The 21,326-nt window shown below is 48.6% G+C and overlaps 1 protein-coding gene across 1 annotated transcript; it reads right to left on the bottom strand.

The window, feature by feature from the left end:
- Positions 1 to 8,007: 8,007 nt before the first annotated feature.
- On the bottom strand, positions 8,008 to 8,308 carry LOC127051105 (proteasome subunit beta type-6-like). The gene has a single exon (XM_050952994.1). It carries the CDS (start codon positions 8,306 to 8,308, stop codon positions 8,051 to 8,053), a length of 258 nt encoding a protein of 85 aa, XP_050808951.1. The 3' UTR covers positions 8,008 to 8,050.
- Between the last annotated feature and the right edge of the window lie 13,018 nt (positions 8,309 to 21,326).

Here is a 21,326-nt window from a genome sequence, read left to right as displayed (position 1 = left end):
TGTTTCTAGAAACTAGCCCAAGAGATCAGTAGTTATTAGCATTGTTAGACAAGGTCCACATTTTGTGATTCCCCCTCCACTGGAGCAGTTCTCTGCCACCTAAACTTCCTGTTGGTAGCTACTTCCCATTAAAATCTTCTAGATCAGCGGTTCTCAAACTTTATTACATCGTGACCCATTTCTGACAACAAGAATTACTACACAACCCCAGGAGCAGGGACTGATGACTGAGCCTGCCTCAGCCCCGCCACCTCGGGTGGGGCAGGGGGGCAAAGCTGAAGCCCAAGGGCTTCTGCCCTGGGAGGGGGGCATGTAACCTTAGCCCTGGGCAATGGGGCTTGGGCTGGGGCTTCAGACTTGCTGGGGTCCAGGGCCAACACCAGCCTTGGCAACCCCATTAAAATGGGGTCTCAACCAACAGTTTGAGAACCTCTGTTCTAGATCGTTTGCCAATGTGTGTGATGAATAGACTAACCTCAGATGCAGGCTTTCACCTGAATTAATCTGCAAGGAAAATCATGCAAGTCTTTTTAACAAGGAGAACATACATTGAAATGTTCTCCCCTCCAGACTCTTCATTTAGTAGCCCCTTAATATGAAGAAATCTTGGAAATATTCCCTGGTCAAAAAACCGAAGATGAGTGGGATTTTCAAGAATGCCTAAGCAACTCAAAAGCAGAAATCCATTGAAACTCCATTGTGCCAAGTCACTTGGCTGTCTTTGAAAATCTCACCCAGTCATTTTGCTGCATCTCCTGCATCAACTCATATGACATGACGTCAAATACTCTCAGAGGACCACGACATCAGTTCAGAAACTCTGAACAGTGCTGTTTTTCCAATGTGTGTGTGTGAGGGGTAGGGGGAGTATGGTTAAATATAAATCATAATAGTAAATCATGAGCGTCACCCAACTGTTTCCTTTTGTCGCTGCAGTGCCATGCATTTGGTTGACTATGTTCCTACTTGACAAGAGACCCTTTTGCATTGGCACACGGATGCCAGAAGCCTAGAGGGATAGGTTACCAGCCAGAGCCCGTTCAGAGGGAAGAGATTGATCTACAGTAAGGGCTCCAACAAAGCATATGCTTACGTTACGCACATGAACAATCTCATTCAAGTCAACTGCACTACTCCCATGTTTAAAGTTAAGCATGTGCTTACGTGCTTTGCTGACTGGGGCCAGAGTCCTCAGCACCTTGCAGGATTGAGCCAGACATGAGAAATCCAGCTGTCTACTAAAGTTGAGCACCATGTTGAAACTAAACTCCCAAGTCCAAATTTTGACCTCTTAACAGGGATTATTTGCAGTCTGTGTGGGCCAAATTAAGTTGATATCTTTAGCTACTCTGTGGAAAGTATGTCTCACCCATTCACCTCCTTCCCTAGGCATAGCTATAGTAATCCTCCTCCATAGCAGGCATGACTTGTTAGTATAACATTATCCACAGACTGTTTTCAGTGTCTCCCCTTCTAAACACAGACTCCAGAAACTAGACTCTTAATAGCAGAATCCTTGAATCCCAGGAATACCTTCTTTAGTCAACTCCTCTCCTCCCCCATACAGCTGCAACAGTTTTCAAGGCCAATGCCTATCTTGTTCAGAGTGTCTGCTCATCTCTTTCATTGACGCCACTTTTAACCCTTCCATCTTCATTGTTGAAGGACTAAATGGGCCCCTCAGGGAAGCGTCCTTTTCTAATGGAGCAACCAGAACTCGATTCCAAAGGCCACCAGCTGCTCTGGAGACAAGCACAGCAAGCCAGGCTGACCTAGGTTCTTATAACCACCCATATCACAGTTGTAACTGAGCACCTCAGATTATCTGTGAAGGGATTAAGTTGGTCAGGAATTAAGGGATTACTTGTCTTCATCGTAACACTGGTGTACTGAGGGAGGGGCAGTCCTTTACTGGACTCCCAGTATTGTCACCTATTTGCAGGTACCAAGCACTTGCCCCAGTTTGCTGGGGCATCAATAAGATTTCTTTTGCTTGGAACCCTGTATAATGAGGTGTGACCACACCACTGCCTGGATCAACCCACAGAGTTTATTTACGGCAGTGGAGAGGTGAAGTCAGAGCAAGGCTCAATTTATACAGAAGAATTAAGCACCTAAAGCATTGTCTGCACAAAGGCTTGCTGTGGAATTAGGAGAAACACATTCCTGCCATTGGTACAACAGAATAGGTGGCTAACATGAATCTTCCCAGAGCAAGAGGCAACAATCCAGCACTGAGAAATAAGAGTTAATGGACTCGAATTTAACAGGTGGTACGGTAACTCCTCACTTAACATCGTAGTTATGTTCCTGAAAAATGTGACTTTAAGCGAAACGATGTTAAGCAAATCCAATTTCCCCATAAGAATTAATGTAAATGAGGGGGTTAGGTTCCAGGGAAATGTTTTTCACACACACACACACACACACACACACACACACACACACACACACACACACACACACACACACACACACACACACACACACACACTAAAAGTTTTAAACAATTTAATACTGGTACACAGTGATGATGATTGTGAAGCTTGGTTGAGGTGGAGGAGTCAGAGGGTGAGATATTTCCCTTACTGCTAAATGATGAACTAGCAATTGGCTGAGCCCTCAAGGGTTAACTCTCTCTCTACACAAGGCAGCAGGAATGGAGGGAGGGGGTATGTTAGAGAGAGAGAGATATGCACATTTCCCCTTTAAGTACACTGCCTTGTTAATTACATCAGCTTGCTGAGACCAGCTGCTGCAAGCTCCCTCCATCCTGAGCCCTGCTGTATCCCCCCTGCTCTATGGAAGATGGGATAAGTGGGGTGCAGGAGCAGGGGGGAGGGGGACACCCTGCCATTAGTGCTTCTCTTCCTTCCCCTCCCCCCCATAGCAAGCAGGAGTCTCGGGGAGCAGATCCAAGGCAGAGGGCAGGAGCAGCACATGGCAATGGAGGGAGGGACAGCTGCAATTGCTAGTCTGCTGGGAAGCTACTGTACCAGGAACTTAGGGGAGCAGGGGGCTGATAGGGGGGCTGCCGGTCCACCCTGGTTCCAAGCCCCCACCAGCTAGCTGCAACGGGCTGCTCTTCCTGCAAGCAGTAGACAAAGCAGGCGGCTGCCAAACAATGTTAGAAGGGACCATTGCACAACTTTAAACGAGCACGTTCCCTAATTGATCAGCAATGTAACAATGAAACATTAATCGGGACTATTTAAATGAGGAGTTACTGTACCTGATTCTCTGCTGGTGTAGACCATTTCAGCTCTATTAACCTCACTGGATCTGCACCAATCTATATCAGCAGGGTATTTAGTCATGTTGGTTTAGACTGAATGCATCATCACCTTCGCTCTTCCTCCAGCCAGGTTACTCACACAATTGCACACTGATCAGGTGGGCAGGTCCTGTATGCTCACACCCTGCTGCACCCCCACAGGCATGGCAGTGGATAAGCCATTATAAATCACATGTAGTCAAAGCCCCTCTCATCCTCTGGTCTGCAGTGCTAGAGTTGGGTGGAAAAGGGATGGAAGGGGTTTAAAGTCATCTTTCTCCTGATGGAGATGTAAGCAAGGGTCTCTAATGAGCTCCTCTTTCGCAAGCTCTTCATTATATTTCCCTGAAAGTTGGGTCAAAGCTACAGCATCTGGTACTTGCAGGAGCTACATAGTTTTCCCATTATCATGCAAGGGCATGTAATTATGTGGCATATGGTAGCTGTCAAATTAACCAAGAGCTGTTGCCAGGGAAGGAGAAAGCTCTTACCTAACATCTGAGCTCTGGAACATTCTAAGGTTACACAGTTTGCTTGCAGGCATCTGATGCAGACAATGACCCCATGGCCACCAGGTTTGGAGAAGGTTTTATCCTCACTGCCCAATGAACAGTCACAGGATCTACCAATTAACAAAACCAGGGAGTCGTGCTTTCTGGGACAGGCAACACAACCCTGCTCTCTTATCCCCTCCCTCCCTCCCTCCCTCATGTTTGAAAGGAAATACCGGTGCTAGGAACATGCATGGCATGGTAACTGGTACCCGTCACGCTTCCAACACTTACCACTCTAAGAGACTCTCCTGGTGAAGTTCTCAACCAGGGACAGATGCTGGCAGCCATTTTGAGTGGCCTCAAGAGACCTACTATGCAGCTGGGGCCTGTTTTAAAGGGAGAGGGTGAGATGAGTGAACTCCCCCCCACTAGCAAGGATTGGGGGTCTAGGAGCTTGGTACTCCTCCCTGATAATTATGTAAATGGGGTGACATCAGGCTGACTGAAAGATTGACCTTTGGCCACTTGACTGAGACTATTAGCAAATGGGCCAATTAGCACCAGCTGTGAAGACTGGTCCGCTAGGAGTTAGGAGACAACTAGGCTCATTTCACACTGGTCCAATGAACAACTGTCCAATGGAAACTGCTGGCCTGCCCAGGACTAGACTTGAGCTTGTGTCAATGAAAGACTGAGTCCCATTACCAGCTCCCAGAGTCCTGCACATCCTCCCATCTTTAAGTTATTGTGATAAGTGTATTTGAATACTGGGCATTTTTTACACGGCTTGTGAACTGCCAATAGACTTGACAGCATTCGCTGCCCTGTGCTTCGTTGGCACTGACAAATTATGCTTTCAAGAAAATGAAAGCACCCCAAACACTTGGGTTAGCTGCACCCCTCACACACACAGCAGAAGAGAAGCACTGTATTATAACAGTGTCACGCTGTCCTTTAGTAACATGTAACATTAATTGCACTAGGACTGGCTTCTCTCTAACTAGCGAACTACACTGGCCCCATCACTGTTGTACTTGAATACATTTTAACTGGACTCGCATTAGGCTGCGAGGGAGATCCATGGACTAGTGTTCTGAGCACAGGACTGGGAGCTAGGAATGTCTATGCCCTGCGCTGACATTCACTTCCTCTGGGGCACTGGCCAAATCATTTCAACTTTCCTTCTCAGTTTCCCTATCGGTAAAATAGGAATAATACCACCAACCTGGCTCACAAAGGTGCTGCGTGGAGTGATTTGTGTTTTCAAGGGTTTTAAGGATTGTAAATGTGAAGAATTACCATTTTGGCTTGCACCAAAATAACTCCTGGGTAGTCCTGACTATCAGGATACATGGGACACCTTTACTGTGTCCTTATTCTATGCTACAGTTTTGTTGTGGCTCATGCCCTTGAAAAGTGCAACTTCCCATCCATCCACTTATCCCATGTCACACAAAACCGTCTTCCTGTAAACCACCTCCGAGCAGCATTGGGAGCTGCATGTGGTGCAGCGCTGAATGGGTTAATGCCATGTGTTCGTCTGCTTGCATAAGTGCAGGCCAGCATCCAGGGATATTTGTGTAACAGCGAAGCCAGGGATCACTTCCCTCTCATTATGTCTGGGCTAACATTGTTCCCCTTTCATCAGGTTGTCTCTCGCCTCCAAGGTTATAGTTTCTATTTCTTTGTATTGGGTCAGAGGGAACTAGCGCCAATTTCCCCAGCTCCACCTCCTGCAGTGGGGAGAGGGAGAGCTTAGAGCTATCTGTGTGGGTGGCATCAGAGATTCCTTGTATTCTTCTAATATAAACGCTATTGAACAACAGGAAGGGGAACCCCCTCACAACCTCTCTTGGGCTGTTCTCTTCTTCAGCCTAACTGCCACACTTTCCCGTGGCATAGAGGAGACTCAGTATTTCCTCTCCCCTGCTTGGGGACTTCAGCGTCTCATCCTCTCTTAGGCCAAGAGAGGTAGTATGCATGGGCAGCAGGTGTAAGAGGCCAGGGCAGGCTAAGCCTCCCTAAATAGCCAGCCTGCCACTGAAAGGGTGCCTGGGTTGTGGCCCAGCCCATGGTCTGCCCCAAGGCCCCGCTCCCGCTTGTTCTTTTCCCCCAGAGGCCCTGCCCTTTCCCATCCCCACTCTGCCAGAATGGGGGCCTCAGGGATGGGGGTGAAGAGGCACGTGCAAGTAGTGAGGGGCAGGCCAGCTGGCCAGTCAGCAGGCAGGCAGGTGGGGCAGGGGCCTCAGGGGAAGAGGTGCAAGAGGCAGATGGAGGGGGGGAAACCTCAGGGAAAGGGGCAGGTGGGGCCACAGCCTCCCCAAATGGAGGAGTCCCGCGCCACCCATAGTGATATGGTTAGAGCTAGGGGCAGGGAGACAGCCGCTGGGTTCCATTCCCAACTCCACCACTGACTTGCGATGTCACCACGGGCAAGTCATTTAGGGATCAGTTTCCCCGGCCCCTGCACAGGATGGGCAGGAGAGTGCAAGGAGACTTCTCTCCCGGAACCCACCATGCAGGGCCATGGCCCTGTCCCCCTTTGCACCAGTCCATGGTGTGGGGCAGGCTGCATTCTTAAGGGCTGGTGCAGTGCACGTGTCCCCCCTGCATGCCAGGGAGCTCAGGAATGGATTGTACCTCCCTGAGCTCTCCCTGGGGAAGGGTGGTTCAGCACCACCTCCAGCACAGGGCAGTGGATAAATGGCACCATCTGGCCCTTTCCTTTGCTGTAAAATGGGGGTGGTAGTAGTGACCTGCCCTACGGGGTGCTGTGAGGCTCACTCACTGTTTGTTTGGTGCTCTGAGATCCGCAGGTGCTACGGGGTGCACGGGAGTGGTTATTTCTGCTCTCACTTTCCCACAGTGCTAATACTTGCCATGATCCTTCCTGCCACATTATGTGAGTTCGCCCCCACCCCTGCACACACATAGTGAGGTTGGTGCTGCCAACAGACCTCCTGTGGAACGATTAGATCTAGAACTCAAAACCCCACTGTGGAGGCTTTGGGAGCAAAGTCCAAGCCGCAAACATCCATGGAATGCCAAGGTGTTACAGGAAGTAGCAACTGTACAGAATCTGTGCTGTGTCTTTGTGCCCTGGCCTGCACCTTATCCCTGGATCACACCTGCCATTTCTACAGTGGTGTGATTTTAATGGAGCAGGGGCTCAAATACCTTATTTCAGAATGAGGGATCAAATGAGGGGAGGCACCAGGGTGACTAAACTTAGCATTTTTTCCTGTAGGACAAAATAATTCTACTGAGGTCCATAGGCAATGCTCACCAGCATGCTGAGCACCTCAAATTTTAACCACCCTAGGAGGTCTGGAATCCATGAGTTTTGGCATCATACGACAACACCGATAGTACTGAACCATGAAGCTGCAGCATCATTACACCCTAAAACGTCAGGGTACAAACATCCAGGATCAAGTAACCTGGGGACTTGTCAAGCCGTGTACGACTGCTGTGTGACAATCAGGTCCAGCAGCAATCCACAAGGGAAGTGAGTGGTGTGTATGGTCAGAGCAGAAGTTAGGGAGCCTGCTTTACCCCTGGAGCCAGATTCAGTGCACAGTAATGGGTCCTCGGGTGCAGAAAGTCAATGAGGAGTAAGGATGCAGAGACGCAAGGATGTACCGTTACCCTGCTGAGGAGTCTGAAATCAGCCACAAGTCTATAAAGAGACTAACCCCAGAGCAGCCAAGGCCAGGCCAGATGGAGGGAAGATGTACTGTTCCAATATCTCACCTGGGCTCCCATCGGATGAATCCCACCTGCCCCTCCTCCACTGAAGCAGCTGCAAAGGAGTCAAACTTGCTCCCTCAGGGTGAATCTGAATCTGGCCTCTGAGTTCTAGTCCCAGCTCTGCCACTGACTTGCCACGTAAGCTTGGGCAAGTGATAGTGCTCTGTGCCTCAGTTTCCCCACCCATAAATCAGGGGTAATGACCCTCATCTCCCTTCCAGCAGCCTTAGTTAGTTAATTGTCAGTGTAATGCAGCTGTCAGGGTGCTTTGCCATCCAGGGGGAAAAGAGCTGTACAGAAATGGGAAGGCAGACAGAGGGGTCCCCCCCTCAGCATCCCATTATAAAGACATTTCATCTCTTGTGGCAGGACCAGTGGACACATATGAAATACTTGATTCATGACAGTGTGGAGGGTGGGGGGAGGAGGAATGCACCAATAGCCTGCAAAGGAGTTAATGTTTTTTGTTTTTTTTTGTGGGTTCCCATAGTTTAATCCGTGTGTTACAGGGGGTGTCGGGGTGGGGCCCCCCTCAGGGGGAGGAGAAGCGCGGCAGCTGGTTGCCCAGGACGACCTGGCGCTCCACGCCCTGCTCTGTGATGGCGGCCAGCCGGATCACCCCACCGCTGGAGCCGTCCCGCTCCATGGCCAGCGCCAGCGCATTGGCCGTGAAGCTCAGACACTCCTCCCAGCTCATGCCTGGCTTGTAGGAGGCGTCGACAAAGCCGTAGATGTAGGAGCTGCCAGAACTGCCCACTGAGAAGGGCTGGCGAACCATCATCCCGCCCATGGTGTGATGCAGTAGGGACTGTCTGTGTGGGGAGTGGGAGAGCAGGGGAGGACTTTAGGGGATGGACGATGCCAGAGCCTGTAACCTGAGCTAGGTAAGGGAGGGGAAAGGTCAACACCTTTGCCCGGGAAGGGGACAAAGGAAGGGAGTGGCAGGAGGGAAGCAGTTTGAGTTTGGGCTTGGGGCTGTGTGGGCGGAATTCAGGGTATCCTAGCTAGGATCCAAGCACCCTGAAAGCCCAGAAGGACTCGGTGGAGGGGTCCTGACTGTGCCTGCAAGCTCTGCTGTAACCTGTGTTCCTGTTGTCCAATAAACCTTCTGTTGTACTGGCTGGCCGAGAGTCACTGTGGGTCCCAGGAAGAGGGGTGCAGGGCCGGACTCCCCCACACTCCGTGACACATGGGCACCGCGAACACCTGCCTCCCCTTGCACCTGTCCCAGCCGGCGACGATGATGCTGGCCATGAGGTCCTCGCGGTAATGTTAAGGAAGAGTTCTCCTTTTGGGTCACCACAAAGGGAAGCAGCAGCAGCAGTGCAGCCACAGCCCTGGGAAAGATTCTTGGTACGAGAGCAGGAGTTCTGGGGACAAAGTGTTGAGAGAATAGAAACCAGAGGGCCTGCACTTCTCAGTTATCCTGGGGCCCTTTTAAGCCACTCTGGCAGCATAAAGGGAGCTTAACGTATGTGGAAGCCAGCCCTTGAGAATACCCCCTGCATAGCTGGCTTCCCCAGCCCATGCAGAACTGGTGAAAAGGTTCTGCATCAGCCCTGCTGCCAGCAGTGGTTTTCCCAGGAATTGAAATTAGGGGGGTGTTTGAATTTATGGAGGGTAGGGGGTGTCAGGACCAATGAGATATATAAAAGAGATATGAATAAAGTAAATGTTTTGTTAGGACAATGCAAATTTAACATAAGGATAATGCAAGTTACACCAAAACACATAACAGGTCTAGATTTCTAAATATATATATATATATATATATATATATATTTAATTTAAATTGCCTTTTGAAAAGTAAGCCATCATGGGGTAAGAGGGAAGTCCTCTCATGGATCAGTAACTGGTTAAAAGATGAGAAACAAAGGGTAGGAATAAATGATCAGTTTTCAGACTGGAGAGAGATAAATAGTGGTATCCCTGAGGGGTCGGTACTGGGCCCATTACTGCTCAACATACTTGTAAACGATCTGGAAAAATGGGTAAACAGTGAGGTGGCAAAATTGGCAGATGATACAAAACCATTCAAGATAGTTAAGTCCCAGGTAGACTGCGAAGAGTTACAAAGGGATCTCACAAAACTGGGTGACTGGGCAACAAAATGGCAGATAAAATTCAATGTTGATAAACGCAAAGTAACGCACATTGGAAAACAATCTCAATTATACATACAAGATGAAGGAGTCTGAATTAGCTGTTAACACTCAAGAAAGAGATCTTGGAGTCATTGTGGATAGTTCTCTGAAAACATCCACTCAATGTGCAGCGGCAGTCAATGATTCCCAACATTCTGTTTGCTTTTTTAAAAAGAACAGGAGTCCTTGTGGCACCTTAGAGACTAAGGGCTTGGCTACACTCGAAACTCCAAAGCGCTCCCACAGCTGCGCTTTGAGGTGCGAGTGTGGTTGCAGCGCCAGGGCTGGGAGAGAGCTCTCCCAGCGCTGCACGTACTCCACCTCCCCGAGGGGATTAGCTTACAGTGCTGGGAGCCGCGCTCCCAGCTCTGGGGCACTGTTTACACTGGCGCTTTGCAGTGCTGTAACTTGCTGAGCTCAGGGGGTTGTTTTTTCACACCCTGAGCAAGACAGTTGCAGCGCTGTAAAACACCAGTGTAGCCAAGGCCTAACACATTTATTTGAGCATAAGCTTTTGTGGGCTCCAGTCCATTTCTTTGGATGTAGCCCATGAAAGCTTATGCTCAAATAAATTTGTTAGTCTCTAAGGTGCTGCAAGTACTCCTGTTCTTTTTGCGGATACAGACTAACACGGCTGCTACTCTGAAACCTTTGCTTTTTTAAGAAAGGGATAGGTAATAAGACAGAAAATATCACATTGCCTCTATATAAATCCATGGTACGTGTGCATCTTGAATACTGAGTGCAGATCTGGTCCCCCCATCCCCAAAACGCTATATTGGAAATGGAAAAGATACAGAGATGGGCAGCTAAAATGATTAGGAGTATGAAACAAGAGGAGAAATTAAAATGACTGGGAATTTTCAGCTTAGAAAAGAGACGACTAAGGGGGGATATGATGGAGGTCTATCAAATCTTGACTAGTGTGAAGAAAGTGAATAAGGAAATGTTCTTTAATCCTTCACATAACAGAAGAACTAGCAGTCACCCAATGAAATTAATAGGCAGCAGGTTTTACAAAAACAAAAGGAAGTACTTCTTCACACAATATAAAGTCAACCCATGGAACTCTTTGCCAGGAGATGCTGTGAAGACCAAAACTATAACAGGATTAAAAAAAGAACTAGATAAATTCCTGGAGAATAGGTCCATCAGTGGCTATTAGCCAGGATGGGGAGGGATGCAACACCATAGTGTCCCTAGCCTGTTTGCCAGAAGCTGGGAATGGGCAACAGGGGATGAATCACTTGATGATTACCTGTTCTGTTCATTCCCTCCGAAGCACTTGGCCTTGACCATTGTTGGAAGATAGGATACTGGGCTATATGGACCATTGGTCTGACCCAGGATGACCGTTCTTATGTAAAAATTAATTATAATAATAAAAATGCTTAGTACAGAAACTCCCCAACATAATGACCTCTCAAGATAGCAACAATGTGAGATAACAACCTTCGCAAATAATGCCTTTTAAAAATCTTGACCTACTAGGAAACATATTTATATAAGTTTCCATTCCCAGTCACAAATCTAGCATTCTGGAGCAAAGTGACTAAAATATAGTCCAACAAACAAATGTTTATTTAACATGTCCCTCACTTTTCCCTCCACCGCACTCCACTCACCAGTGTTGTCCTTGGTCAGTGGAGACTCAGCGTTCAGAGGTGCTTTCACATGAGTATACCTCCCAGGTGGGGGGGGCAGAAAGCTCCTTGCTCATTCCTCCAGCTGCTCACTGTTCCCCCTGGCCATGGCTGTTTGTTGTGCCACCATTCACTCCACCACTCTGTTGCCAATGGCCCTGCACAGTCACCTTCTGCTGCCACCTGCGAGTTGGTTTCTTGAGGTTCCACACAGCTCTCAGTGATTTCAGCTGAGCTCTCAGTGGGGGAACCTCGCTGCTAGTGCAGTCTGGGCTGTCTCTTACACAAAAACTGTACCCACAGGAACACTGTCCTCAAAGCAGGACTAAGCACTTAGACCTGATTGTCAGTGATTTCAGCTGCAGTGGTCACTTAACAGAACAAAAGCCTATCTATGGAGCCTAACAGTGGAAAGGGGCAGGTCCCCACCCTCTCTCTTGATGCCCTCAATCAGCAGAGGCTAAGTACAGTTCTACTGCTCTTTACTCATACAATAAGAATAATAACATTTCATTCCCCCCCACACACCTCCACCCCGCATTAAAGTGACTTGTAAGCCAACCCCAGCCAAAATCTATCACTTGGGCAACACAGCTCTGTTTGCTGGATACCTAGATAGATTAGGTGTGAATGTAAATACAATTTGGTCCTGAAGCCTTTCCTCCCAGTCCCAGCTCATCATTAACTGTCAGTAAGAGCTCATTTAGACTTTGTTTACAAATCATTATTTGAAATTACTAGGTTGGCCAACATCACCGAAATGAATGCACTGACACTGTCATAAAAAACAACAGATGTATAAGGAAGCTAGTCTATGTTCATACTTTACAAATCTATTATACTTTCAGATACACGTATTTTATCATACACTGTATATGCTTTTAAAGTGTGTATTAATGTTTCAATTTCAATTCAAATTTCCAAACGGTCACTAAATTGGCATGTTTCAGAGTAGCAGCCATATTAGCAGGGCCGGTGCAAGGATGTTTCGCAGCCTAGCCGAAACTTCCACCTTGCGTCCTCCCCTGACCTCGAGCCCTGCAGTGGCTCCCTGCTCCCTCCGCCCTGAGGCGCGGCCCCCCTGTGGCATCTCCCCCCCCTCCGCCCTGAGGCGCCCTCCCTGCGGCAGCTCCCCCCCCCCGGGAGCCGTGCAGCAGCTCCCCACCCTCCCCACACTGAGGCGCCCCTCCCGTCATGGCAGCTTCCCCCCCCGGCCCGGGGAGCCGTGCGGCAGATGCCCACCCCAGCTCTCCCCTGCTCCACCTCCTCCCCAAGCACGCCATCGCTCCTTGACTTCTGCCGCCTCCCAGGCTTGCGGCGCCTAAGCTGATTGGCACCGCAAGCCTGGGAGGCGGGAGAAGTGCAGCAGCCACGGCGTGCTCGGGGAGGAGGCGGGGCAGGGGTGAGCTGGGACGGGGAGTTCCCCTGCATGCCGCCCCCCTTACTTGCTGCAGGTGGCCCTCCCCGTGCTCCCCTGCCCCAGCTCCCTCTGTCTAAATGCCAGCGGAGACCGCGGCGGCCGGATCTTCGGCCGGCCCAGCCACTGCCGAAGAAAATGCCACCCCCTCAAATCCTAGTGCCCTAGGCGACCGCCTAGGTCACCTAATAGGTTGCACCTGCCCTGCGTGTTAGTCTGTATCTACAAAAAAGAACAGGAGTACTTGTGGCATGTTAGAGACTAACAAATGTATTTGAGCATAAGCTTTTGTGTGCCCACTTCATCGGATGCAAAGAATGGAACTTATAGTGAGGAGATATATATACATACCGAGAACATGAAAAGGTGGAGTTGCCCAACCAACTCTAAGAGGCTAATTAATTAAGATGCACTATTGTCAGCAGGAGAAAAAAAACTTTTGTAGTGATAATCAAAGATAGCCCATTTAAAGACAGTTCGACAAGAAGGTGTGAGGATACGTAACATGGGGAAATAGATTCAATGCGTGTAATGGCTCAGCCATTCCCAGTCTCTATTTAAGCCTAAATTTATTATATCTAGTTTGCATATTAATTCAAGTTCAGCAGTTTCTAGTTGGAGTCTGTTTCTGAAGCTTTTCTGTTGCAAAATTGCCACCTTTAAATCGGTTACTGAACGTCCAAAGAGGTTGAAGTGTTCTCCTACTGTTTTTTGAATGTTATGATTCCTGATGTCAGATTTGTGTCCATTTTGCGTAGAGACTGTCCTGTTTGGCCAATGTACATGGCAGAGGGGCATTGATGGCATATGATGGCATATATCACACTGGTAGATGTGCAGGTGAACGAGCTCCTGATGGCGTGGCTGATGTGATTAGGTCCTATTATGGTGTCAATTGAATAGATATGTGGACAGAATTGGCATTGGGCTTTGTTGCAAGGATAGGTTCCTGGGTTAGTGTTTTTGTTGTGTGGTCTGTGGTTGCTGGTGAGTACTTGCTTCAGATTGGCGGGGCTATCTGTAAGCAAGGACTGGCCAGTCTCCCAAGATCTGGGAGAGTGAGAGATCATCTCTCAGGATAGGTTGTAGATCTTTGATGATGTGCTGGAAAGGTTTTAGTTGGGGGCAGGGGCGGCTCTAGACATTTCACCACCCCAAGCACTGCGGCATGGCGTGGGGGGCACTCTGCCGGTCACCGGTCCCGTGGCTCCGGTGGACCTCCTGCAGGAGTGCCTACGAAGGGTCCGCCAGTCCCACGGCTCCACCGGAGCTGCGGGACCAGTGGACCCTCTGCAGGCATGCCGCCGAAGGCGGCCTGCCTGCTGCCCTCCCGGCAACTGGCAGAGCGCCCTCCCCCCACCCCCCCGCGGCATGCCGCCCCAAGCATGCGCTTGGCGTGCTGGGGCCTGGAGCTACCCCTGGTTGGGGGCTGAAAGTGACGGCTAGTGGTGTTCTGTTATTTTCTATGTTGGGCCCTGTCTTGTAGTAGGTGACTTCTGGGTAATCTTCTGGCTCTGTCAATCTGTTTTTTCATTTCAGCAGGTGGGTATTGTAGTTGTAAGAATGCTTGATAGAAATCTTGTAGGTGTTTGTTTCTGTCTGAGGGATTGGAGCAAATGCAGTTGTATCTTAGAGCTTGGCTGTAGACAATGGATTGTGTGGTGTGTCCTGGATGGAAGCTGGAGGCATGTAGGTAAGTATAGTGGTCAGTAGGTTTCTGGTATAGGCTGGTGTTTATGTGACCATCACTTATTAGCACAGTAGTGTCAAGGAAATGGACTGCTTGTGTGGATTGGTCTAGGCTGTGGTTGATGGTGGGATGGAAATTGTTGAAATCATGGCGGAATTCCTCAAAGGCTTCTTTTCCATGGGTCCAGATGATGAAGATGTCATCAATGTAGTGCAAGTAGAGTAGGGGCGTTAGGGGATAAGAGCTAAGGATGCATTTTTCTAAGTCAGCCATAAAAATGTTGGCATACTATGAGGCCATGTGGGTACCCATAGCAGTGCCGCTGACTGGAAGGTATATATTGTCCCCAATATATTGAAATAGTTGTGGGTGAGGACAAAGTCGCAAAGTTCGGCCACCAGGTTTGGCATGTAACTAGTTCACAAAACTGGGGGAGGGGGTTGGGGGAAATTCAGGGGGGGAGTGTAGGGAAATATCTGGCTGCCAGCCCCCAGTGTGGAGTGTGAATCAGGCAGGCATAGCCAGAGTGTACTGCCCTAGGGCTGGTCTCTGCTTCCCAGGGCCCCAGGACAGCAGAGCTTATGTTTAGAGCAGCTTCATAAGAGTAACTTACTTGATCTTACAATTAAGAATCCTGGGAAACTACATTTGATTCAAAAAAAGGAAAATCTCATGGGAATTTTCAGCTACCAGGAAAAACCCTGAATCCCCTGCCTGGATTGAAAGAGTTTGCAGCCTCAAAGAGAGAATGGTGGCTGGATGGGGTTAAAAGCTGCATAGCAATGGGAAACTCCCCTACCCAAGGAAAATCCGAAACCATTGCTAGAGCGCGCGGACAGGCTCTGAGATCAACTGCAAAAGCTTACTGCTGCTCCAGCATTCTTTGTAATAAAGGAGGGGGGCTGCCTCTCCACTCACAGCTGGTTAAACTAGCCCCACAGCCCTCTGAATTGTGCAGGCTGGCAATGAAAGTAAAACCTGTAAACATTTTTAAGTATTAACATTCTTTCCTGTTCCTGGGTCCTGTGATGGGGAAGAAGGCGGGGTGGGAGCAACTTTGGGATTGGAAGTGGGAGGGCGTGATGATGGGACAATGGGTTTGCCATAAACCAGATGGCCACAGGGGTAGGGGGAGGACGTTCTTTAGAGATGCCTGTGGGAGAATGTGGAAGAGAGGGCAGCATGTAAATGTGATGACATAGCTCCACTGACTGCAATGGGGCTGTGATATCTGACAGCAGCTGAGGATCGGCCCCAGGGAGCACAGGGCCTTCTAGTAGGAGGCTACAGCAGCATTAGTGTAAGGTTCATTCAGTTTACATCCCAAGTAGACAGACTTGTTTTATGAGTGACAAGCTGAGAGATTCTCTGGACAGGGCTCATCAAGGACTTTGCTAGTATCACAGAACTGCCTTCTGCAATGGATGCTCTTTAAAGTAAATGATGCATTCATACACTAACACTTTCATACCTTACGGACATATAATATAAAGCAAACTGGCCACCTTTATTCACCTTTGCCCAGGGCATCTAATTTTTTTTTCTGACTGGCAGGTAAACCATCTTTTTCCTTCCATTACAATGGAAGGAAATGTTGTGAATGTTGTTGTTATTTGTATTGTCCGAGAAGAACCTAGAGGCCTCAGCCAGAATCAGGGCTCCATTATGCATAAACACAGCAAACAATGAGTTCGTGGCCTGAATAGCTTACAGTTTAAATAAACAAGACAGACAAAAAGTGGGAGAAAGGAAGCATCCTCATGAATACACATCAGGGAAACAGAGACACAGCGATCATGTGATTTACCCAAACTCACACAAGAAATCTGTAGCACAGCCGAAACTGAACCCAAATCTCAGGGCCTTTACACCAAGTCCAGCCTTTCAATTTTGTGCCTGGTCTGGTCCATTTTCATATCAATTTTTCCAGGCAGCCCTACAACACGTCCAGCGCAGCGGCAGCTGAATGCGTTTTTAATGCACATCCTGCTGACGCAGTACAGGCCCCCCGGGGACTGCCTGCCTGTGCTCCAGGTGCTCAAATCAGCCGAGTACATCTAAAAACCACCACAGGGAGCATGGGGATCTTCAGAGACATCCTAAGGGCCAAAGCGTCATATCACTGACACAACTTGCCTGCTGGGTCCATCATCGTCACCCAGCAAGGAGGGAGGGGCCATTAAGGGATGCTGAGCTGTGAAAGTGGCTACAAAGGTGAGTTAACCTACTATGCCGGATGGAGCACGCACTTACCTCCCCTGGAAAAGCTGGGCAGGAATCCAGCCTCGCAGACTGCCAATGAAGACCTTTCATTGCCTAGGAACTGAGGTGAGAGGTGGCGAAGCTGGCTCGTCTGGTGTCTGTGAGCAGGGCACGAAATCTCACCCAGGAAGACTCTGTAAGGGGATGCAGCAATAAAGAGCAAAATACTATGGCCCAGTTAGGGGCCAGATTCCCATCTGTAGACATGAGGGGTGTATCTGCAGGGGGAGTTGCACTGGAGTGGGAAGTTTTACCCCTGCAGGGAGGGCAGCTGTGAAATCCAGGCAGAGAAGCACTGAATCATTATTATTATTACTACTATTTACAATATGGAAGCAGCTCGGGACCCCTATTGTGCAAATCACTCTGCAAACAGACCAAGACGTAGCTCCTGCCCTGAACAGTTTATCACTGAATCTGTGTCTCTCCTGTCTGGCCCCTGCTTGGCGCCATCCATTTTTCGGGCTGCTCCAGCAGCTAGTTTTGATTACTTGGGGCAGGGGGGCAAGGGGGTTGCAACCCCTGCTCCATATGGGCTTACTGTAACCAGGGGCTGCGATCTGAGAGTGAAGCTGGTCCCTGAATTATTGGAGCTTGGGCCGAGTGAATGATTTGCATTATGGAACCTACTAGGGTAACGTAACATCTTTTCTCTGCTCATGCTCAGATTGCGATTTCTTCTGCTCTATTAATTAATCGTCTCTAAATTCTTGCATTAATCATGAGCACTCAGGAGTCATGCTTGTGCTGCTTGGTAGGGATTGGTCACAAAAGCCACATGGTATTCCGTGTCCTGAGTGGGTGAGCATCCGAGCGCTTCCAGCAGGAATTCTAGTGGCTGCAAATGAAACATTCAGTTTCCATGACTCATCTTATGTACGACCCTAATAGTCATGTTCCACAAACATTTGTGCCAGCAAAACTCGATGGCGTGAATATTTGCAGAAAGCAAAGGTAACAGCCACCTTGGTCTGTCACTGGGGGTTGACAACACCACCTCCAGTGCTAAAGAATGAGCCCTTGCAGCTTAGGCTAAAGGACAACCCCGATAGCTGGGAGCTGTAGCTGGCTTATGGCTCCTGTGGATGTGCAACGGTGGGGGGGGGGGAGGGGTGTCACATAACACAAACTAGAAGCAGGAGACACAAACACCAAAAGAGCATAAGTAAGGCTGAAGTGAATTGGTTAAGAAATTCAAACCCATACTCTTGGGGAGTGCTTTGCATCATTCACCCAGCTCTGCTCCTGCATGGTAGCCATTGGCTGCACCGGGATGTGCTGTGAAGCAAGGACATTTTCCAAACAGAGCTGACCCTTTTTCAGGATGCACACGGGCTGTCTAACGGCTGCATGCTGGGCTGGCAGTCTAATGAACTATTGCCATCCCATGAGCAAATAGAGAGTGTCCTGAAATAGCAAGCTGTATGCTGCTCCTTAGCAACCCCTTCTGTTAGAGGCACATATGATGTCGGTAGGCTCTGAAGCAATGGTCCTCACCCTCTGCTGCTAGAGGAAGATGTGGCATGTGGCAAGGAGACTGCATATAACAGGGGGGATCTCTCAGCTCTGAAGACATCACATGGGCAGGGGAAAGCCTTGACTGACTGACATGCATCTCTTGTCAGCACTGCCAGGCTGCTCCAACTAATCCCTCCACCATTCAGTACAGCTACCTATAAGGCCGTGAAAGCAGCTGGAGCGCATGCAGATAAATGCTGGAATTCACATCTGGAGTGCAACACAAACAACAGCACAGTCTCCTATTTATTCTTCACGTCTACCTGTTACCACTCTTGCGGAGCCATTCGCAGTGGCGATGATCAGCTTCAGGCTGCAGGCTAAGGTTGTGTTGCAGGGGTGGTGTGTACATTAACTTTTCATGCGCCGGTTTGCAGAGGTTTAAGTTTAGCTGCCCTCTACATTCTAGAAGGGCATGAGGCAACACTGGGCAACCGTAACTCTGTGCTAATAAAGTTTGGGGGCAGTTAATACAGGATTACAGCACATCTGTTTCCTTCAGCGCTTCCTACAATTGCTTCCGAGCTTCCATCCAGGGATACAGGAAATAACAGAAGACCCATATTCAGGAGATGTAAAACAACTCCGCACCAGACAGCCAAGTAACAATTATGACATAAGAAACAATCCTGCAATGATGTGCCTAGAGGATCTAATATATCCGTTCCAGCTCCATTTTCCAGGATTTCTGATTAAAGTGCCTATTCTGGGATGGCAGAACAAGACAGATGGACACATTGCATAAATTAGATATAGCTATAGATATAAAAAGCATCCCATTTTCAGTTTTATTTAATCTTATATGGAAAGAAAAGAAAAAGAAAGAAAGACAGAAAATGTTAGTACCCAGTAATGAGGCTGGTGGAGGTACTGGTGCTGCTGAAACAGCTTTGGAGAAGTCCCTGGCTGGGATCCAGAAGAAGGGCACCCTGAGACTGTTGATTGTAGCATTTGCATTTGCAAACATAGCCCAGCAGATTGGGTGGACCCTTCCGCCTTCAGAGAGCCTTGTAGCTTAATAGAAATGAAACTTTTACTTTCAAGAAGATCATGTGATTTCCAGGAAAGGAAGTGCCATATTTGGGCAGGACCAGTAGAAACCACTTGCATCACCACAGCTATGCTAGAAACATGCTCTGATGGGGTTTCTTGTTGTTGTTTTATTAACCACCATCTCAGTACGGGGTCCATTCTGATTGGCTACAGGCTGTGACTCCAGGGCCTCTGTTGCCAATGAGCTGGGCTGACGACATGTTCCAGAAGAGTATAAAAGGAAGACTCCTTGCTGGAAGTACTTTGATAATTCAACTATTCACAAAATTCCTGGTAACATCCTCTGGTAACAGCAAAGGTAACAGATCTGTTTTTTTATAGGTTCTATTAACAGATCAGAGCTGGGGAGAAGTAGGAGGAGGGAATTGCAAATAAGAGATTTGACGGCTTCTTGGGGAAAAGCAAGCAGAATTAATCACAATCTCATAAAGCTGCCTTCTTTGGAAACAACAATGCAGTTTTGAATAGGCGCCAGGAGAGACAAACTTTGGCTGGATTTCTTGGTAACTGGTGCACTAGGGGTGTGAGTGTGTGCACACTGGGGGGGGTGAGAGTGCATGCTCTCGTGTGCATGTTTGTGCACACTGGGGTGTGGGTGTGTGTGCACGGGCACTGGGGGGGTGCACTAGAGCAGGGGTTCTTAAACTGGGGGTTGGGACCCCTCTGGGGGTTGTGAGGTTATTACATGGGGGGGTCATGAGCTGTCAGCCTCCACTCCAAACCTTGCTTTGCCTCCAGCATTTATAATAGTATTCAATATATTTTAAAGTGTTTTTAATGTATAAGGGGGGTTGCACTCAAAGGCTTGCTGTGTGAAAGGGGTCACCAGTACAAAAGTTTAAGAACCACTGCACTGGGGGTGGGGGGTGAGAGAGAGATTTTATGGCAGTGCTGCAAATTCACTTGCAGGATGGAAGCTAGAGCAATTCCTTTTTTACACTCTGATTCCTGGCTGTGCATGTACTGCAGCTTTGCAAATCCCTTTCTCCTCCTCCTCTCTATTTTCTTGTGGTTTGTAGAGGTGCTCTGAGGCACGTTCACCTATATCTGCAAAGGCCTTTAAGATCCTCAGATGAAAGGGATACAGAAGTATATCTCAAAATGCTAAATATATTATAACGAGACAAGACTCATACCTCAGCCTACAGCTGTGGCTTCCCCCTTCCTCCCTCTATGAATGTCAGCATTCATGATTTGCACCATGTTTGCAATTCAGAGAAGGGAACAGGGAAGAAGGAATAATACAGACTTCTTGTGTTTCAGCGCTTATAATTAAATACCTGTTATTTCCTGTCTGCGCAATGCCAAATAGCAGGCTAACTTTTACATTGGTTCCTCAGCATTTATAGTTGTTTAGTTAGCACTTGCATTGCAATTTTGCATTTGCAAAAGCACTTTACACTATTATCCCTTACGAATCTCTGCAGCACCCATGTGCAATAGGTTGGGAAACTAAGGCATAGAAAGTTGGGGGCAGGAGAACTAAGGCATATAGAGGTATTTGTGGCTTGCTCACTATGGTGCTGCAAATCAGTGGTTGAATCAGGATTAGAATTTAGCATCTCCTGACCCAAGTGACCTTATGGCTTCACCTTCTGAACCACCTCAGCGCTCCAGGGAATTTGCTATCGCATGGATGAGACAGGCTGCCATGGGATCAGGTTGGCTCAAGAGCCAGACTTTACATGATCCTGGGATATCTTAGCTATCTTCTCTACTGAAGATGGGTACCAGCTGGGTACAAGCAAGTAAAGGGGGAAGGAAGACTGATCTTGTGTAACGTTGGAATATGGTGGAGACAGGGGCGGCAGGTTATATGGGCTCAAGGTGCTTGAGCACCAGGAATATTCAAGGCTGGGGGCTGTGCTCCACCAATATTTGGAGCTGGGTTTCTCCCCTGGCCCTGCCTGGAGCAGGCCCTGTCCCCCTGCCTCGGAGCTTCCCTGCCTGAAAGAAAACAGGCGGTGCCTCTCTCCCTTGTTTGTGTTGCTTCTGCCTAAGGCTATAGAGATCAGCAGCTGGCAGCCTCTTGGAGCACCGGGGAGGGGGGAGGCACACACGTGCTTGGGAGCTCTCTCCCC

This window comes from Gopherus flavomarginatus, chromosome 5 (genome assembly GCF_025201925.1).
Source record: "Gopherus flavomarginatus isolate rGopFla2 chromosome 5, rGopFla2.mat.asm, whole genome shotgun sequence".
Classification (NCBI taxonomy): Eukaryota; Metazoa; Chordata; order Testudines; family Testudinidae; genus Gopherus; species Gopherus flavomarginatus.
The sequence above is the reverse complement of the archived record's forward strand: the minus strand, read 5'-3'. Positions and strand labels throughout refer to the sequence as shown.

Excerpts from the sequence above, each read along its gene's own strand:
- LOC127051105 (XM_050952994.1), bottom strand. The coding sequence starts at position 8,308 with ATGGGCGGGATGATGGTTCGCCAGCCCTTCTCAGTGGGCAGTTCTGGC.